At 55.0% G+C, this 17,579-nt stretch overlaps 1 protein-coding gene across 4 annotated transcripts; it reads right to left on the bottom strand.

The window, feature by feature from the left end:
- Positions 1-67: 67 nt before the first annotated feature.
- PLEKHG6 (pleckstrin homology and RhoGEF domain containing G6) lies at positions 68-16,457 on the bottom strand. Of its 4 annotated transcripts, none has more exons than XM_045781159.2 (17): positions 15,789-16,457; positions 15,298-15,487; positions 14,386-14,591; positions 12,941-13,096; positions 12,205-12,369; positions 11,760-11,855; positions 11,435-11,485; positions 10,906-11,055; positions 9,881-9,991; positions 9,579-9,728; positions 9,237-9,374; positions 8,811-8,930; positions 8,286-8,418; positions 8,053-8,168; positions 1,882-2,027; positions 504-1,184; positions 68-298 (listed from the first exon to the last, which is right to left on the bottom strand). In XM_045781159.2, the coding sequence occupies exons 3-17, from the start codon at positions 14,521-14,523 to the stop codon at positions 289-291; spliced, it is 2,361 nt and encodes a 786-aa protein (XP_045637115.2). In that variant the 5' UTR covers positions 14,524-14,591; positions 15,298-15,487; positions 15,789-16,457; the 3' UTR covers positions 68-288. The 4 variants fall into 4 exon arrangements, with proteins under 4 accessions (XP_045637115.2, XP_045637116.2, XP_045637117.2 ...); XM_045781160.2 differs by having other exon boundaries at positions 15,298-15,452; XM_045781161.2 differs by lacking the exon at positions 15,298-15,487.
- Positions 16,458-17,579: the final 1,122 nt, after the last annotated feature.

Genomic DNA, 17,579 nt, shown 5'->3' with positions numbered 1-17,579 from the left:
GCTCACTGTGACCCCCTCCCCATCAGGTTCTCTTTCTTCCCACCCTCATCCAGCGATGACCAGGCAGTCCTTTTTATGCATGACTTTTATGGGGCTCTGGCATGTCTACGGTACAAAAATGTACAGCACTTGATCCCAAAGCCCTCAGAGCAGGAGAGGTGGAGTGCCTGAGCCAGGCTTCTTAGTGGGAAGTGTGGTCCTTGAGGTAGAGTCCAGGGGTGGGGTGGTGACCAGCACTCTTGGGGAGAGATTTCCTCTGGGAGAAATGCCAAAGGTCCTGAGTGTTCCTCACACGTCTCTGAAAAGAAAGGAGGTGGGTGTTAGGTCAAGTCAGATGTGGGATGAAGAGTGAGGCTAAGTGCCCTTCCTTGCCTTGGCCTCCGCTCTGGTATTGCCCACCTTCTATACTGACTCCGCCCCACCCACATCCTACTCTGGCACCCCCTCCCACTCCATACCGCCTTCTTTGCCCCCTCCCAGGCCACCTTCCCTTCAGCTCTTACGATGTGGACAGGGGGGTGTCCAGCTGGATAGTGTAGGGCCCTCGCATCCTCTGCAGTTGGCCCCGGGTCAGCTTCCGAGGCCTGCTGTTCCCAGGCTCGGGGATGCCCTCGATCCTTTGGCTGGCCAGTTCTTCCCGGATCTCTCTGAGCATATCCTCAGCCTGGAGGGGGCGGGAGGAGGGGGTGCAGCCAGGTCCTCCCTCTTCCTCATCCCCTGAGGACTCCCAGGGGCTTTCTCCAGCAGAGTCTGTGTGGGTCGGGGATGGGGGGAGCTGTCCCCGAAGTCGGGCCCGATGCAAGGTTTCCACTACCACATTCCCTCCCACTGAGGTCCCATCTTCTTCCTCAGACCAGGTTGGTGGATATCCCCTGGGAAGGCTGCTTCCTCTTCGGATAACTTCCCTTGGCAGTTCAGGGGCGCTTCGGCGTTGGGGAGCTTGGGGGTTAGGAGGCTGAGGGCGCAGTGGAACATCTCGGAGGTCCAGGGTGGAGAAGGTGAGGCGAGGGTCACGCCGAAGGGCCTGTGGGCGTAGACGGCTCACACAGTGGGGCCCCTTGGGGGAGCCTGGGATCAGGGTGCTGTAGCCCGAGTCTGAGGTATCATCTGGTACCAAGGGAGAGTCTTCATCTGTGTCTTCTGTCACCACCAGGTGGGGGATGATGGTTGAGAACTCAGGCGTCCTACAAGTCATAGTAATAGTAAATGGTCAGAGTCCAGTGCTGAGGGGTCAAGTTCAAGTCCAGGAAGTCTCATCCCATCCAAAAATGGCCCCTCCTCCAAACGTACTTTGGTATCAACTTTACACCCTATGATTATTTTCTCATCCTGCTGGCTAGACTGAAAGCTCCTCTAAGGCATTTTAGCCACAGCACTTGAGCCAGGACTTTGTATCAAGCAGGTGCTCAGATATTTGCTGAAGGATTCCTGAGCCCCCCTAAGGTTATCCCCCAGGGCTGGATCTCTTTTTCCTTAACCATTCTGCTGAACAGCTGTGTTGCTGTGAATGAACCTCTCGCCCTCTCTGGGGATTTGGACTCACCGGATCCCTGCAGCTAGAACATTCTGCAAATCCATATTGGCTCTCCCTCTCCATCCCTGGCCTGGGGAGCCCGCTCCTCTCGGGAGCTCACGTCGCTTGTGTCTGTTTCCTTCACCCTGGCAAGCGTAGACTGACTAACCCCCTAGGCTTGCCCATGTGGCCCTTTGCATGGCTGGTGCCAACCCTGTTCTACTCCAACTCAGAGCCTGGGTTCCTCAGTCTATTCCCAATGCTCCCAAAAGCTATGTTGACATTTCTCTGTCTTGTGGGTTCCTCTCTGCTCTCTCCCTGCCTGCACCCCCCTACACTGAGAGACTTGTTGGCCCCGTGGGTCTTACCTCCCTTCTGCACTGCTCTGAGAGCCCTCTGGCGAAGGCGTGGAGGGCCGGGTGCCTGGGGACTCCTGGTCCTGGTCCCGATAGAGAGCCAGGAGCTCCCTCTTCTGTTGGACGTATTCCTCTGCCTTCAGCTTTTGCAGGGTGACCTGGGATGGGCACACTTTCATTAAGAGCTCTCCGTTACTGTGACTTGCTGTGTGCCAGACTTGGGCTAAGTGCTCTGTAGACATTAATTCATTTAATCTTCACAGATGATGAATATATTATGAAGCCTATGAGGCAGATATCATTTGTTACTCCCACTTTACTATGGAAAAACTCAGGATAAGTAACTGCCAAGGTCATGAAGCAAAAGACAGTGGGATGGAGCCAGAATTTGAACTCTCGAGCTGGCCCTGGGGGTGGGTGGGGTGCACAGAGGGCCCCTTTTTTTGCTTGCACAGTTCTTCCTGCTTCTCATGCCCCCTTTGCAAGCCCTCTATCCAGTCTGTCCCCTCCTTTAGGAAGCCCTCCCTGATAGATGATGATGGCGATGCAAGTGTTCTGAATGGTGCTGGGCCTCAAGTTAGTCCTGCCACCAGGGTGGACAGAGTCAGGCTTTCTGCTCTGTTGTCCTTCAGAGATGAAAGCAAGACCATTGCAAGAGGAATGGAGAGAGGATACACTATATTTTCTGTCTTCTTCTCTCAACATTTTCACACAGGTGCCCTCAGAATCAAGTAGTGGCATCTGGGAAGTGGCTTACAGGGCACCTCCACATGCATGTGGTCATTTGATACACACCAGCACCCTGCAGGGTGGACAGCATGGATATTAGCCCATTTTACAGATGAGGAAACAAGACCTAGAGAGACAAAGGCTTTCGCTCAAGGTCCCACGGGACCGGGCCTTCTCTTGAGTTCTCGTTCAGCAACTGCACTGTTTTGAAGGGCAGCCTTAAAGGGTAAAGAGTTGCTAAAGGACAACATTTACTTGGGGAGGAGGAGGCAAGGCAGCAGAACCTGCAGAGAGGTTGAAGGCAGAGGCTGGGCAAAAGGGAGGTGCTGGTGGCAGCTGTGGGCAGCTCTGATAGCAGTGGTCACTGGTATGGCCATATCATAGTTAAAATATTGGAGTCCTTCCATAACTGGTAAGCAAAGGGCTGCTACTGAGCCTCCTGCTTCCCTTCCCTAGGACTACCCCATCCCTCAAGATCCAGTGGCTAGAGGGATAACATGGCACAGCAGGGGACCTCTAGGACACCTCCCACACCCCCAAGATGCTCCACTCTGTTTGGATAAGGACCGTGCTGTACTGATTGTTAAATATTTTGCTAATCTCCCCAGCTTGAGGTATGTGAACCAGCAACTCCTGGACCTTGGACTTTCCCAAGCCTTTCCCAAAGCACAGCGGGTAGCTGGGTCAGGACAAGAGACATGTTGGAGAAACGGATGGACAGGGACAGGAAAATGGCATCAGGTTTATATTGCAAGTTTCCTTTCTCTGGGTCTCTAGTCCCTCAGTCTCGTGGGTGACAAAGCAGTGCAAAGATTCTTAGCAGTCTCAAAAGACTAGTCAGTCGGCCAGAGCAAAGGATGATGGTGCCTAGGGGTAGGAAACCCGCAAACCAGGGCCAGGTCTTATGACCTCCTCCCTCCTCTCCAATGTGGGATGGAAGAAGAAATAAGGACAGTGGGTGGAGTCGTTCTTGGGGCCAGGGTGGAGCTGGAGCAGCCTGCTTGTCCAGCTGAGATGCCATGCCCTTGGCCCCATATGACCCAAGTTCAATTGAGTGTTTGGGAAGCCCAGGATGGGGATGGTGTGTGGAAGGAAAGAATGGGAAGGAGGGGGTGGGGTAATACAAGTATTTGCACTAAACGTGCCCCTGGCCCAACTATAGGAGAAAGCAGGGAGGGAGGGGACCTAAGGCACCAGGGAATGGGGCTGTTTGAGGTCCTCCCAGACACCCCAAAGCCTCTCTAGCAACCCTGGGAGGATCTTCTCAGCTTGGGTAAGAGGAGAGACAAGTTGGGAAGGGAAGAGGAAATTGGTGCCTGAGCCAAAATGTGACCCCTCCACAAAGCCAAGAAGAGGAAGGGAGGGCTTCCCCAGCAGGATTCTTCTTCCTTTGCTCTGGTGGAGAACACAGCCTTGACAGGAAACTCCTCTTCTTCTCGCTGCTGCCTCTGGGTTTGCTCCTAGATTCATTTGTTCCTCCCAAAGTTCCCCAAATGGACTAACACGGATCTCTCAAGGTGCCCACGGACTCTGAACAGCAGCTGTGAGTCCTTTCCCCAGTCAGCACATAGCCCTGCCCAGGCGCCACTGACCACCACTGTCTTCTAATGATGACAATAACAAACATTTATGGAGTGCCCATTAAGCGCTGGGCCTCATGCCAAGGAGCAACAATAATTGTCTCACCTCTCCTGCATGGTAGTGCCCACTATCACTATCACAGATGGGGACTGGGGTTGCAAAGGTGACATAACTCCTGTAAGAACACAGAGAACAGGTGAGAGCTGGGCTCCGGCTATTCGCTCAGCTCTGCTTCAGTCTCCCCTCTGGTCATTTTTTGACCTTTGTCTCTGACAGCTTGTTTTGTTCCCATCACTGGTTCCCTTTTCCTCTTCCCAGTCCCTAAGGATGGACATTTCCCAGGATTTAGTCTGTCTTCCCTGGAGAAGCTCATTTTTTTCTAAAAGTCTAAGCTGCCCAGGCTAGACCTGCGGGGAATAAATCTACACCTACACTTCTGTGAAGGGGAGAAAGCAGTAGTCCCATCCCCAGCGGTTGCTCTACCAAGGGGAGCAACAGATATTCTACTGTCCTCATCAGTTTACAAAGACTGGTGGCAATAGAGAGCAGTTTTCTTTAAGAATTTGGTGTAAGACAATAGCAGGACAAACAAATTTCAGTTTCTTTGATCTTTGTTTTGCTAAGTGAGGCCAGGAGCTTGTGCACTGCTTGGTTATGTATCAGAAGTGACCTCCTTTCCCCTGTTAGCCAGGAGTGAGACTTCTGAAGGTAAACTAGTTGGAATGAAATCCTAACAGTTTGTAGTGGTCCCTGGTGGTTCTAAAGGGAGGTAGGGGGGTGTCATCTTGGGACTGCGAACCAAAGGAAGAAGAAAAAGTTCTGACAGTGGGGTGGTGAAGGAAAGGAGCTCCAATAAGGGCCCCCCACCTGCTGCCCTGCCTGGGGAGCCCTGTGGCTTGTTTAGGTGTTCAAGGAAGTGGCAGTCCTGCAGGGCTGAAAGACACAAGATCTTGAGGTTTTGTCTTTCATTCTTCTCTCTTTTTTTTTAATGGCAAAATCCTCATATTTGTTTTTTACTCTCCTAACATAGTTTTCAACACACTATTTAAACAGAGACTAAAGCTCTGAATTTCCTTTTCTTAAATAAGCTCTCCACATTATGATACTGTATTATAGATAAGCTTACAGGAAGAATGCTTAAAATTGTTTAAAGAACAAGACTATTTTCATAAGTTCCAGAAGCCCTAATGACCTAATGTGTTGATGACAAATCATTATTATCTATTCATAAAGCAAGGCCTACGAGAACCACTAATTTGATCTAAGCTGTAAAAATAATGAAGTTGCATTCTTTAGAAATAGTCTTTCCTTGCTCAAAATGCCTTTTTTTTTTGGTGGTAATTGAGGTATAATTGACATATAACAGTATATTAGTTTCAGGTGTACAGAGTAATGATCCAATATTTGTATATATTACAAAATAATCACCTCAGTAAGTCTAGTTAACATCTGTCACCATACACTTTTCGAAAATCTGTTTTGTTTTTTGTTTTTCTCTTGTGGTAAGAACTTTTAAGATCTATTCTCTTAGCAACTTTCATAGTTCATCCTTTGTCTTCACCTGAACCCCAGGGGTGTGTTTCTATCCTTCCCAAAGCCCCTAAGATATCTCCACTTGGCTATCACCCACTACATCATTTTCAAAGTGCTTCTGCTTAAAACTAAAGTACCCTAGACCCACCCCTCCCATGAAACAACAACTAATCCAACAGGTTTCTCTCCTTGTAAGATTTCATTTCATTCAGGGGTTCCATTGCCAAAGCGATCTTTCAAATGGGAACTTTGGGAAGGAAATCATGCTTTGTCCTTCCTAACCTGTGACCGGCATCGGGAGCGTTTACCTAGAGCTGGCAGTGTGCTGCCTGCTTAATCAGAATGACTTCTTTGACTCTTCCCCAAGAGGCAAGGACTGTTATTATTTATGTCCACTGCAGGTGAAGAAATGGCAGCTTGGGGGGGCCACATAACTCACCCAAGGTCACCCAGCTAGGAAGAGGTAGAGCTGGTGTCTGAACCAGTTCTTGCATTCAGTATGGGCTTTTAACCACAGTCTCCCAAAGGCTCACCTGTCTCTTTTTTCTTCTTTAGTTCCTTTCTCTACCTCCACCCCGCACACAATTTTTTCCCCTTTTTTGCAACATGTCCCTAAGAATATGGCACTAAACAACTGTATTTCACACCCAAACCAGTACAGTAAATCTCCTGCCACCAAGGTCTCCCTCCTGCAGCCCACCTATCACCCTGCCAGCTGTCCACTCAAGACAAACACACTGATTTCACCATGGCATTCCCTTGCTCAAGAATCTATGGTGGTTCTCTCTTGTCAACCCATTCCATTCAACCTGGTCCTGTCCATGCTCTTCTCTAGCTCTTGTGGGTCCTGTAGAACCTGGCCTCTCACCATTTGCTCACACAAACCCTTTGCGGCAGACTTAGACAGACATGGTCATTGTCCCCAAAATAATACAACCCAACTGCTCCCTTGATTTTTCTGCTCATGGTCTTCCCTAGCCTTAAAAGGCCAATTTAAATCTTTTACCCTTTGGCCATTCTGCTCCAATGGTGGGTTGAATAGTGGTCCCAGAAAGATATGCCTAGGTCCTCACCCCCAGAACATGTGAATGTGACCTTATTTGGAAAACGGGTCTTTGCTGATGTGCAAAGATCTTCAGTTAAGGATTTCAAGATGAGATCATCCTGGCTTTAGGGTGGGCTCTGAATCTAATGACTGGCGTCTGCATAAGAGACAGGAGTGGGGGATTTGGACACAGAGACATACAGAGAGGAAGGCCACATGAAGACAGAGGCAGAGATTGGAGTGAGATGGTCACAAGCTAAGGAACACATGAAGCCACCAGAAGCCGGAAGAGGCAAGGAAGGATTCTCCCCTAGAGTCTTGGAGAGGAAATGTGGGCTTACTGACACTTTGATTTCCAACTTCTTGCTTCCAGAACTGTGAGGGAATAAGTTTCTGTTGCTTTAAGCCATTAAGTTTGTGGTAACTAGTACAGCTCCATTTGGATCTTTGGAATTCCTCTAGCTGTTATTGCATAAATCTGCCCTGTTACATACTGTCACTTGCTCCTTGTCATCTATAGGATGAAGTTCAAGTTCCTTAGCATAGCATCCACCAGTAGGCACGATCTGCTAGTATCTACCTCCCAGCCTCTCTGCTACTATATCTGCCCTTGGACTTTGTATCCTGGTAATATGAACCACTAGGCCAGTGGTTCTCTCAACACACATGATGTTTCATGTTTCCCACATTTGCACATTCTGCTTCTCCATTTGGAATACCCTTCTTTCCCATCCCTGTTCCCCTAATGAACTCCTAGATATCCCCACAAATGGTGCTCAGACAATAGCCACCTGTGAAGGTGTCTCAGCGTCCTTCCGTCTGCACTGTCCCTTTCCCAACCAACCCACCAGACAGAATGAATTACTCCCTTCTCGGTCATAGTTCCATTTTGTGTACATGTTTCCATTACTTGTATACTAACATGTCTAGCTAGGCTGCAGAGCATGTTCCCTGCTTCATTCTTTTCTGAGACCCTAGCACCCAGCCAGTGCCTGCACCCAGCAAGTGCTCCGCTAATGTTGAATGGAAGACGAAGTTCAGAAGATCATTGTTTCAGAGTGTAAAAACCTTTAGTGGATGCTCTCTTGGGCTTTCCCGGTGACTGGCACAGTCGCTCGCCAAAGGCTTTCTTTCCTGCTCTTGTGGATGGTCAAGGCTGTGTCTCCCTCCGGAGGGCTGAACCAGACTCAACCTGCATCCATCCCAGCCTCTTTCTCTTCCTCCTTCCCTCTTGTGCTCCCATCTCTGACCTCTGAGGACCCCTCCACCCCTCCCCACTTCTGGCTTTCACATACCTGGGCCTGCTGGGTCTTCTCTAGCCACTGGGCACGGTCTGTAGCAGTGGGACAGTGCACGATGAGGGCACTGGAGACACACTGGAATTCAGTGAGATGGATCACCAGGAAGCTATCTGGGTGGAGGAGAAGGTCTGCTCAGGGGCTAGACCTTATTTGACGCCCATCCTGACTGCTCCTTCCCCTTGCCAAGAGGAAAGGAGAAGGAAAAGGGCCCCGCAGGAGAGACATACTAGGGTCTCGTAGTGGTCGGCACACAAGCTTCTCCAGCATGAGTGGGGGGCGGATGACCTTGGCTTTGTCTGCCTTGCGTTGGCGCTTGGTCACCAGGAGCACGTCAGAGAAGAGGAAGAGGTACACGTCCAGCTGGGAGGCACGTGCAGGAGAAAGAGACAAGGGTCAGCTGGAGCAGGCGAAGGGCGGGACATGGATCAGGTTCCTGCGTGGTGTGTGTGCATGGATACACATGTACACAGGGCACAAGTGCACAACTGTGGAGTGCTAGAGCTGGAAGGGGTGTCACTGTTCCCATCTCTCCTTTATAAGCAGGGAACGTGGCTGACTCAGGGGCATACAAACAACGAGAGCTTAGTCACGCCATGTCCTCCTCCCAACACACACAAACACAGACAGACACACACACAAACACACCTCTTTGCCCATTTCCAGCTTTTCTGACTCTAATTCTGTCTCCCGGCATCCCTGCCTTCTCTTCAATCTACCTCCCATCTTCTCCAAGCTTCCCCATAGCCCCTCACCTTCCCTTCTCGCCCCTCCTTCACTCGCACGGGTCCCTCCAGCAGCAGCTGCCTGGTGTGCTCAGAAGCAACCCCCAGCACGGGGGATGTCAGGTCCAGGGTGCAGAACGGACGCAGGTTCTGAGGGACACGGGGTGGGGAGGATCACGGGGCTGGGCAGGGCTGCCTCCCGTCCCAGCCACGGTGGGTCTTTGTTCTGTCACAGGCACCTTCCCTTCTCATCCTTGCCCTCTTGGAGGGAGAGGAGGCATCCAGTAATTCCTTCTCACTCTTTGGAACTCCACCCCTTAGGCCCTCCTCATGGGGAAGGAGTGATGGGCACGGCTCCTCTGTGGCCCCTCTGTCCCTTACCCTCCAGGCCTCTGCTTCATTGTTTCCCTGGGGACCTTGCTTGTTCTGAGCGTCCTTCCCTCTGCCCTCCCTCACCTTCTCCACCTCCTCACTGGATGGCTCCAGCACTTCGTAGGGCCCGATGCGTTGGGCTGCGGCCACCAGGCTCTCCCGCTCTTCGCCCTGGCGGACCTGTTGATTGATGTGTCGCAGGAATGACTCCACAGCGGCAATCTAGGTGATGGGCGGGGTGTGGAAGGAAGAACAGCTCAGCTCCTTACCCTGTATGTCTCCCCCAATTAATGACAATGCAGGCAGCCAGCCAGTGCCACACTGCCACATACATATGAGAAAAGAGAACCTTAAGAGTTCCTGGAAATCAGTTCCCACACGCCAGTCCCCAGCTCCCAAAGGCATGGCCCTGCCAGGCCCCCCTACCATGGCGTTCAGGGCGTCTCGGGCGCGCGCCTCAGGACTCCTCTTGAGCACAGCCTGGAGCAGCAGTGGGTACTTGGTGATGCGCTGGTGGGGCTTGATGAGCAGGTCACCCAGCGTCTGCCTCCCCGCGAGCTTGTGCTTCTCACACCACTGCCAGCAGAGGAGGGCGGGGTGTCGGGAGTCTGCAAGCCCCCTGCTGCCCCATTCCAGTGACGGCCTCAGCCCCGGACCCAGCTGGAGATCAGGGTGACCTGGCTGTCTAGGGTCCGCCCCAGCCCCCTTCCCGGCACCTCCTCTCCCACCTGCACAAAGGCGTGGAAGAGAGGATTATTGTCCTGCTGCTCCCGGGCGTAAGCCATGATCCGCTTCACCTGTAGGCAGTATTGGACATAGGGCCGGAACCGCTGGCTGAGCTGAGGGACAGATATGGGCAGGTGGGGGAAGAAGGTCACGAAATCCGCCCTCCAGCTGCACAGCACAGGGAGCAGGGGAGAGAGAGCCTCTCACTGACCCTTAGTCTAGCTCCTGCCAATCCCTAGCCCCCACGATGCTCTCCCCCACCCGTGACTGCCAGTCCCTCTCTCTGGATTGCAGGGAGAAACTGAGGTCCCAGGGGGCAGACCCACTGCCACTCTCTGAGCCCCCATTCCCGGCCCGTGCTGTGCCCTGCCTCTCGCAACGTACTCTCCCATCATCAATAATTCAGTTGGGATGTTTTCAGGACCCTGCAGGTCCTGTTTCACACAGGTGGTGGCTAGTGACCCGAGGCTTGCCCAGAAGCCCTGCTCCTGGGTGGGGACTGCCTATGGCTCCCAGGAGACAAGCCCCCTACCACTGTACCCCATTCCAGCTCTGCAAGGCCCTTCCTGGTCGGGTAAAATTGTGGAAGAAAGTCTGACCCCAGGCCTCTTGCTTTCTTTTCTCACATATCTTCATGCTCTGGGTATCCTGGAGCCTTTTACGCCCCCTCCCCCAGTCACCTAGGGGATGCCTTGCTTAGGCCCCATTCTCCTCCCAGCTGTTTGGCAATGAATCTCTGGCTAAGAAGTAAGATTTTGTAGTTAAGAAATTAGGTATAACCCTTCCCTGAGATAGCTGCATTTCATTTCAAAAGAGTCACCAAAAGACCAAAGAACCTTTGGGACAGAGGTCATACCTGTGGAATGAAGGGCAGGAGGTGAGGTGATATTCTGGGGTGGAGGCTGTGCCCTCAGACCCCCTCAAGTCATAGAAGAGTTCAAATGCCAGAGGCATACCCTGCAGACAGGACCTCTCTGGGCCCTCTCAGGCCCACCCCAGCCAGATGTGGCCCTTTGCCATGGCTCACCGTCAAGAAGCCATTTTGCAGGCTGACAGGGTCCAGAGGCTGGCCTGAGGTTCGAGTCTCCACCAGAGTGGGCCCCAGCACCTCCTCCCAAAAGCTCTTGTGGGCTCGAATCAGGCTGGGGACATTTCCAAACAGGGTCTCAGCTGATACCTGGAGGGGGGAGCAGAATTCAGCCACTGGCCTTGGCAGGTCACAAGCCTGGCTGTGGACAGGCAAGGACCCATAAGCTTGGCTGGCGGAGGGTGGGGCCAGGAAGAAACTTGCAGGGGAGCTGAGAGATCTAAGGGGCTGGGGCTTTCCCTTCTACTCCTCTGGCGCTTGGGCTGAGCTCTGCTGAGTCCTGGAAAAGAGCAGAGGCCAGCTTGGTTGGGGTCTAGAGCAGGAAGGGGAGTCGGAAGGCAGGGGGCGTCCTGGAAAATGGGGCCATGGGAATTCGGACAGAGTAGCCTGGGGGGCTCTCTGGGAGGCCACCCCCACTCTGTGGCTTCAGAGCTTGGGATATGCTGGGTCCTCCTGAGTGCCCACTCACCTCGGTCAGCAGTCCCACTCGCTGCAAGTTCAGCAGGCCGGCGGCCAGGAGCTGGAGGCAGGGAAGGCCAAGGGGGTTAGCGCCTGACCTCCTCTGGGGACCCCAACCTAGCCCTTCAACGTATCCCCACCCCAGCTTCACCACTGCTAACCTGCTTCCCAAGATCCCTGGCAGGTCTCCAACGGGGGGATCTCTTGGTTACCTGTCCTCCCTTCCCCCCACCCCCCATGGCTCTCCCTTCCTGGCCCCGGGAAGTCGGGGGCCATGCAAGGGAGCTGGGTGGATGGCTGCGGCGGGGGCCGGGCCGGAGCGGGAGGAAGCTCACGTTGGTCATGATCTTGAGCTTCCGCATGTAGGTCAGCTCTGTGGTCAGCAGCTCCCAAAGCGCTTCCTGTTGGTGGCAAAGCTCTCGGCTCATCTCCTGGGGAGGGGACAGTGCTGGATCAGTTGGGGGATGATGGCAAGAACGGCAGCTGCCCCTGTTAAATGCTACTAGATTTACTTTGTAGACAATGAGCTTTTAATCCTCAAACGTGTAGTGTTATCCCCATTTTACAGGTGAAGCGCCTGAGGCCCAGCGAGGTTTCCTGTCTCCATCAGGGTGTCACTAGTAAGTGGCAGCACCAGGAGGTGAACCTAGAGCAAGATGTCTCCAAACGCGTTCCCCATGTGACCCCACTTCCCAAGGGCTTTCCCTCTTCCAGGGCACAGGTGAAGTGTGTATGTGTGTCTGTGACACCGCAGGGACAGACGCTGTGTTCCAGGCCCACCTTGTGCCCAGGCACCAGCTCCTTCCAGGACTTCTCAATGACCAGGCCACTGTCGCTGCCCTCTCCTATCTCCCAGTGCCGCCGGTCCTCAGGGGGCAGGCGGGGCATCCCAAACATGCTGAATGTATGCAGCCTCACCTCCAGCTCACGGGCCTTGGTGACTTCCTGGGGGAGCCAAAAAGGGGATCAGTCCTGGCCTTGTCCTGGGCACGCAGGCCCCTGGCCTGGGGATGGCTGCAGCACGCACCTGTGTGCGTATGTATGTGTGTGCACTTGCGCGTGTATGCGTGCGTGTGCCTGGGAATGGGAGGCGGCAAGTAGCACTGTCTGTGAGTGGGGACGTGGAAGCCTGGGGGGATAGGGGAAAGGGCGTTGCTGGGACAAGGGTACAGAGGTACCTTGGTCTGCAGAAAGGTGCCTGACGGAGGAGTCTGACCTAGGCTCCCTGACCAGAAAGATACTTTCCCGGGCTCTTCTGAAACCTCTGAGGTCCCTTCAGAGGGACCTGCACGTGGAGACCAGGGAACCAGCGGTGTCAGGCAACATTTTGACATTTGCCTATAAAGCGGACGCTTTTATGAGGCAGCGTGGCTTGTGGATGCATCCCTGAGAGGGTCTCTCCACAGAACCAAATCCAGCTTCTTGGAGGGGCTGGCCACGCTCTCCGCTCTGATTGTCTGTGGGGGACACTACAGCTCAGGCTGTGAGCATGGGGATGGGAAGAGGGACCCCTTACCTTGAGTTTGGGGGAGTGTGGTGGGCCAGGCCCAAAATGGCCTCCATGTCTCTTCTCGGGCTCTAGTTCTCGAAACTTCAGGGGAGACACGCCTCGGACCTGGCCAGAACCCTTGACAAAGGGGACGTGGCCTTGGAGGCGTTGGCGACCGGGATCCTGGAGGAGGAGGAAGAGCAGGGTAAGTTCTTAGGGGGCCTCCCTTCTCCCAGAGGTCCCAGAGAGGTCGTGAGGGCCAGGCTTGACTCCAGATGGTGTCCCCTACCCCTGTAAGTGGGGCTGGCTCACCTCTCCCCTCAAACCAGTTTGGGGTGAGTCACTTGTGCTGTGAGTCACAGCAGCTGCTGCCAGAGAGGCCAAGCTGGGCTGGGCAGGGGCATGCCACCTTGGTTCCCCTAGTGGGCCCAGGGGCAGAAGTGGAGGCCTCCTCGAGAGCAGGAGCACAGGCACCTACAGGCCTGGGCTCTGATGTGGGTGTCCCCCAGGGTCTGCCCACTCACGTGTCACTCTCTGTCCCGCGGGCTGCCATGCACACGGCACAGTGTGCGCGGCATTCTGGGCCCCTCCCAGCTTCCCCTGCGTGGGAATAGCTTCCCTCGCATGTGGGGATGAGGGCACACACGTGTGCGGCCTCCTCCCCAGGGGCGTGCAGCCCGTGTCCCTTCCAGTTGGGAGTGGCTGTGCTTCCTCATGAGAGATTGAGACCACGGCCACAAGTCTCCTCCTGGGCAGGCCTGGTCACATTCCTTGATCTGCCTGTGGCCTGACTAACACCACATACTTCCTAGTCTCCCTTCCTGCCTTCAGCCTGGGAGAGTCCCCAGCTGTCCTCCCTGTCTCCCAGGGCCAAATCCTCTTCCAGGAAGGCAGGGGATACCCCCGGTGCGAAGCAGAACTGTCCTCAAGGTGAAGGGGAAGCTTGGGGGCTGAGGGAAAGGCTGCGTGGCCTCCACACCCCTTTCCTTGGTCGGCATTTGAGGCAGGCCAGGAGGGTGGAGCTGCAGGGAAGCCAAGGCAGGCCCCCACAGCCCTCCCCACTTGCAGAGTAGGGACACCCTGAACCTTTGCTCTTCCTTCAGTGCTGACTCAGAGGGAGCAGGTCTCAGGGAGCCCAGGCTCCTCCCAAGTAGAGGCGGGAGTCTGGGAGGTGCCCACCCCAGCAGGTGGTACACTCTCGCTCCCCTCCCTCCCACCCGCCCCAGGTCCAGGCCTCAGACCTGTCTAACAGCACCTCCTCTGGGGGTCTGGCTTCACCTATCTGCCTGGGATGAGTATGGAGTCCTGGGAGCCTGGCCCAACACTGCCCTGCTCTCCCTCACAACCCAGGACAGAAGGCAGGGGTGAGGCAAAGGAATAGAGCACCCCATTAAGCTGTAAGAGAGACCTGAAAGCCTCGCTATCCTCCCTCCTGCCCCACCCAGGTCACTTTTGGGGCAGCCTGGACTCACCAGCTCAGGGCCTCTTCGGGAATGGAGATTGCCCGCAGAACCCTGGTTGGAGGCCTGATGCCTGCCCCCGTAAGTCTCAATGCGGGACGCCACAAGTCCTTGGAGGGGACCCTTATCTGGAGGAGCAAATGTCTGCATCTCTTCTTTCCTGGGTCACCTCTGAAGGGTCATAACTTCAATTTCCAGGAGAAAAGGGTCCCCCAAGGCTGGAAAGAAAAAATAAAGGAATGGAAGGGCCAGTTTGATCAGTGGGTGGCACCAGGTTGGGGACCAAGAGGGGGTGGGGAGAGGGGAAGGTGATGGAGTGGGGGAGGAAGGGCCAAGGGCTTGTCACTTACTGCAGGAGCACAGCTGCCTATCTGTGACTTGGTGGGGGTAGGTTATGACCCCGCGTGCTGGGGAGAAAGCCCCTTGGAGCTATGCCTCCTCCCTTACATGTATGCACATTTGGCATACAAGCTCCCTCACCGGCCTCAAAGGATGCTCTAGTTCTCGGAGTAGCTGGGAGCAAGGGTCACAGGCAGGTCCCCAGGCTTCCTGGATGTCCCTCCTTCCCATGAACCGAGCCACACCCTCCCCGTAGCCTCGGGAAAAGCTGCTGGGAGGCCATGGGGTAGGCGGATGATGGAGACTGCACCACCTGCCCATTATTTTTGTATAGCCCAGAAGCTAAGAATGCTTTTTACATGTTTAAACAGTTGGAAAAAAAAGAACAGCACTCCATAGCACATGGAAAGTATATAAAATTCAAACCTCAGGGTCCATAAATACTCATGGAACACAGCCACATTTACACCTTTCCAATTGTCTACCGCTGCTTTCTTGTGAGTTGTGACAGATACTGTCCCTATAACCTTCAAGTCTAAAATATTTACTATCTGGCCCTTTACTGAAAGTTTGCCCACCCCTTACCTGGACCCTCCTGGCCACACACAGGGAGGTGAGAGAGGACAGCTCTCAGGCCGCTGGGCTTAGAGACAGCAGGCTATGTTTGGTCTTCCCCAGTCTCTGGGAACACCTCCACGGAGCTGGCAGCCAGGTGGGGGCTCCATCCCTTCCCCTTAAACCTGGATCGAGGACCCACCCTTTGAGTGGGCAGGACCTGGAGAGCAGAGGCCTTCTAAGCAGGTGCTTGTCCCCCTTCAGATGGGCCTGGGGCTCCTGCTCCCCGTCCCCTTACTTTTCTCTGATTTATGAGCGAAAGAGGAAAAAGTTCATTGTCTCCCCGGCCCCCTCCCAATAATCCTCCTTTCGAGGGCTGCCTCCATCTCCTTCTCCCTCTCCCTCCCCCGGTCCTTTTCGAGCTCTGACGCCGGCTTGCCTTCCCCTCTCGCCCCCGCGCCGCAGCGGCCCCAGCCCCCTGCCCACCCCGCCCTCGTCCGCCCGGCCCCGCAGCCGCTCACCTGTGTCCGCAGGTGTCCCGCGTCCGCAGTCCGCGCTGCCGACCCCCGCCCGCGGGGCTCCTGGTCGCCGACGGCTCCCCCTCGGCAATGCCGGCCCCGCTGCCCGGCCTGGGTCTGGGACCAAGCGGCCCGCGGGACCCGGGCAGCGCAGGGCCGGGCCGAGAGGGAAGGTGGAGGAAGAGGGGCGGGGACGCGGGCCAGCGCCGCCCTCTCGCCGCGGGCACCGGACCCGGCCGCGCTGTGCGGGCGCCGGTGGGGCCCTGGGAACGGAGGGTCCGGTGCCCGGGACGCAGCCGCCACCCTCCCCGGGCAAGGAGAGCTCACTGCGCAGGGCTCCCCTTCCCCTCCCTCCTTCGCACCTGAACTCACCAGTCACCTGGCCTGTGCGGAAGGCCGGGCACCGCGCGCCGCCCTGGCGCCCTCCGGTCCCGGCCAGACCCTTTCCAGGCACCAGAGTAATGAGCCACAAATGCGAGGCTGGGCGTCGCGGGAGGAGGCGGCGAGGGTAATGATCCGGTGATCTCTGGTGCCCACTTTGCCTTCAGGGGCAGTGAGTGGCCGGCTCTCCCCTCCTCCCCCTGCTTAGGTGAGTGGGACTGCCAGCAGAAGGGGTACAGGGGCCACAGGACTCTGGGGCCCTCACACGAGTTCTCTGGCTGAGTCCAAAGTGTGACCCTTATCGCTCACATGCCTGCCCTGGCCATTGGGTGGAAGGCTGTCTCTGGACTTTGCCTTTGCTCCATGGATGGCACCGGGTGCCAGGCTGAGACTTGACCCAACGCTTCTCCCACTCCCTGCGACTGGGTGTGGAAGGACAGGGGTGTCAGATGGGGGCATCCCCACGCTTCTCGGGCAAACAGGCACGTTCCAGGCTTCACCTACAGTGAGGGTTCCAGGGGCTGCTGACACAGACGCCGTGCAAGGAAGGGCACTCTGGGCATTGCGTGGAAGGACCACATTTTCACATCCCCACCTCAGGACACATCGCCTGACGGAAGCACTGGATATCGGTGATCCGCAGTGTCCACCGATGTGGCGTCATTGGGATCTTAAGAAGCCAAAGAGTCTGTGGTGGTGCGAGCTGGCCAGGCCTGAGTGCCTCCACCCCTCCACCCCGCCCTGTGGTCTTCCTCCCACCAATCAGCTATGCACTGACTGATACACCTCCTTCCATTTGTAGAGCATTGGAAAATTTATAAAACACTTGCAAAAGCACAATCTCAGTGTAGCACTAGGGAAGCGGGTCTCCGTGCTCCTCTGCTGTCTGCTGCCTTAAACCCGTAAGTGATTGGGAGTGTTCTAGAACTCACTCGGACTCTGATGACTCCGTTTTGTTTGGGAGAGGAATCTTTATCACGGAATGGTTTCTAATTTCCTCTGCCCTTGTCATACTTGCCCTCCAAAATTCTCATTTTCTGAGCTTGCTGTTATGTGATTGCTCAGTTGTTTCCGAAGACTACCTCTAGCTCCCTGCATCCTACCGCATCCTACCTCCTGCTTCTTGCCCCCAGGTTGCTCAGCATTGGTTTCCGGGAGAGGAGTCCAGTGGGGCAGGAACTGTAGCGAAGAGCCCTTTGCTCTTTCATTCACAGCCTGCGTGTATGTGTGTGTGTGTGTGTGTGTGTGAGAGAGAGAGAGAGAGAGAGAGAGATATTCAGGGGTGACAAGAGTAGCCATGAGGGAAAGAGAGCTAATAAACCAGGAGATGGTGATTACTGGCAGTATTAAATGACACCCCAGAGAGAGCTGGTGCCAAGGGGCCCCTAGCTTTTCCTCCCAAAGTCTCGCAGA

The sequence above is a fragment of the Ursus americanus genome, chromosome 25 (assembly GCF_024610735.1).
Source record: "Ursus americanus isolate L20-20 chromosome 25, mUrsAme1.1.p, whole genome shotgun sequence".
Taxonomy (NCBI): Eukaryota; Metazoa; Chordata; class Mammalia; order Carnivora; family Ursidae; genus Ursus; species Ursus americanus.
The sequence above is the reverse complement of the archived record's forward strand: the minus strand, read 5'-3'. Positions and strand labels throughout refer to the sequence as shown.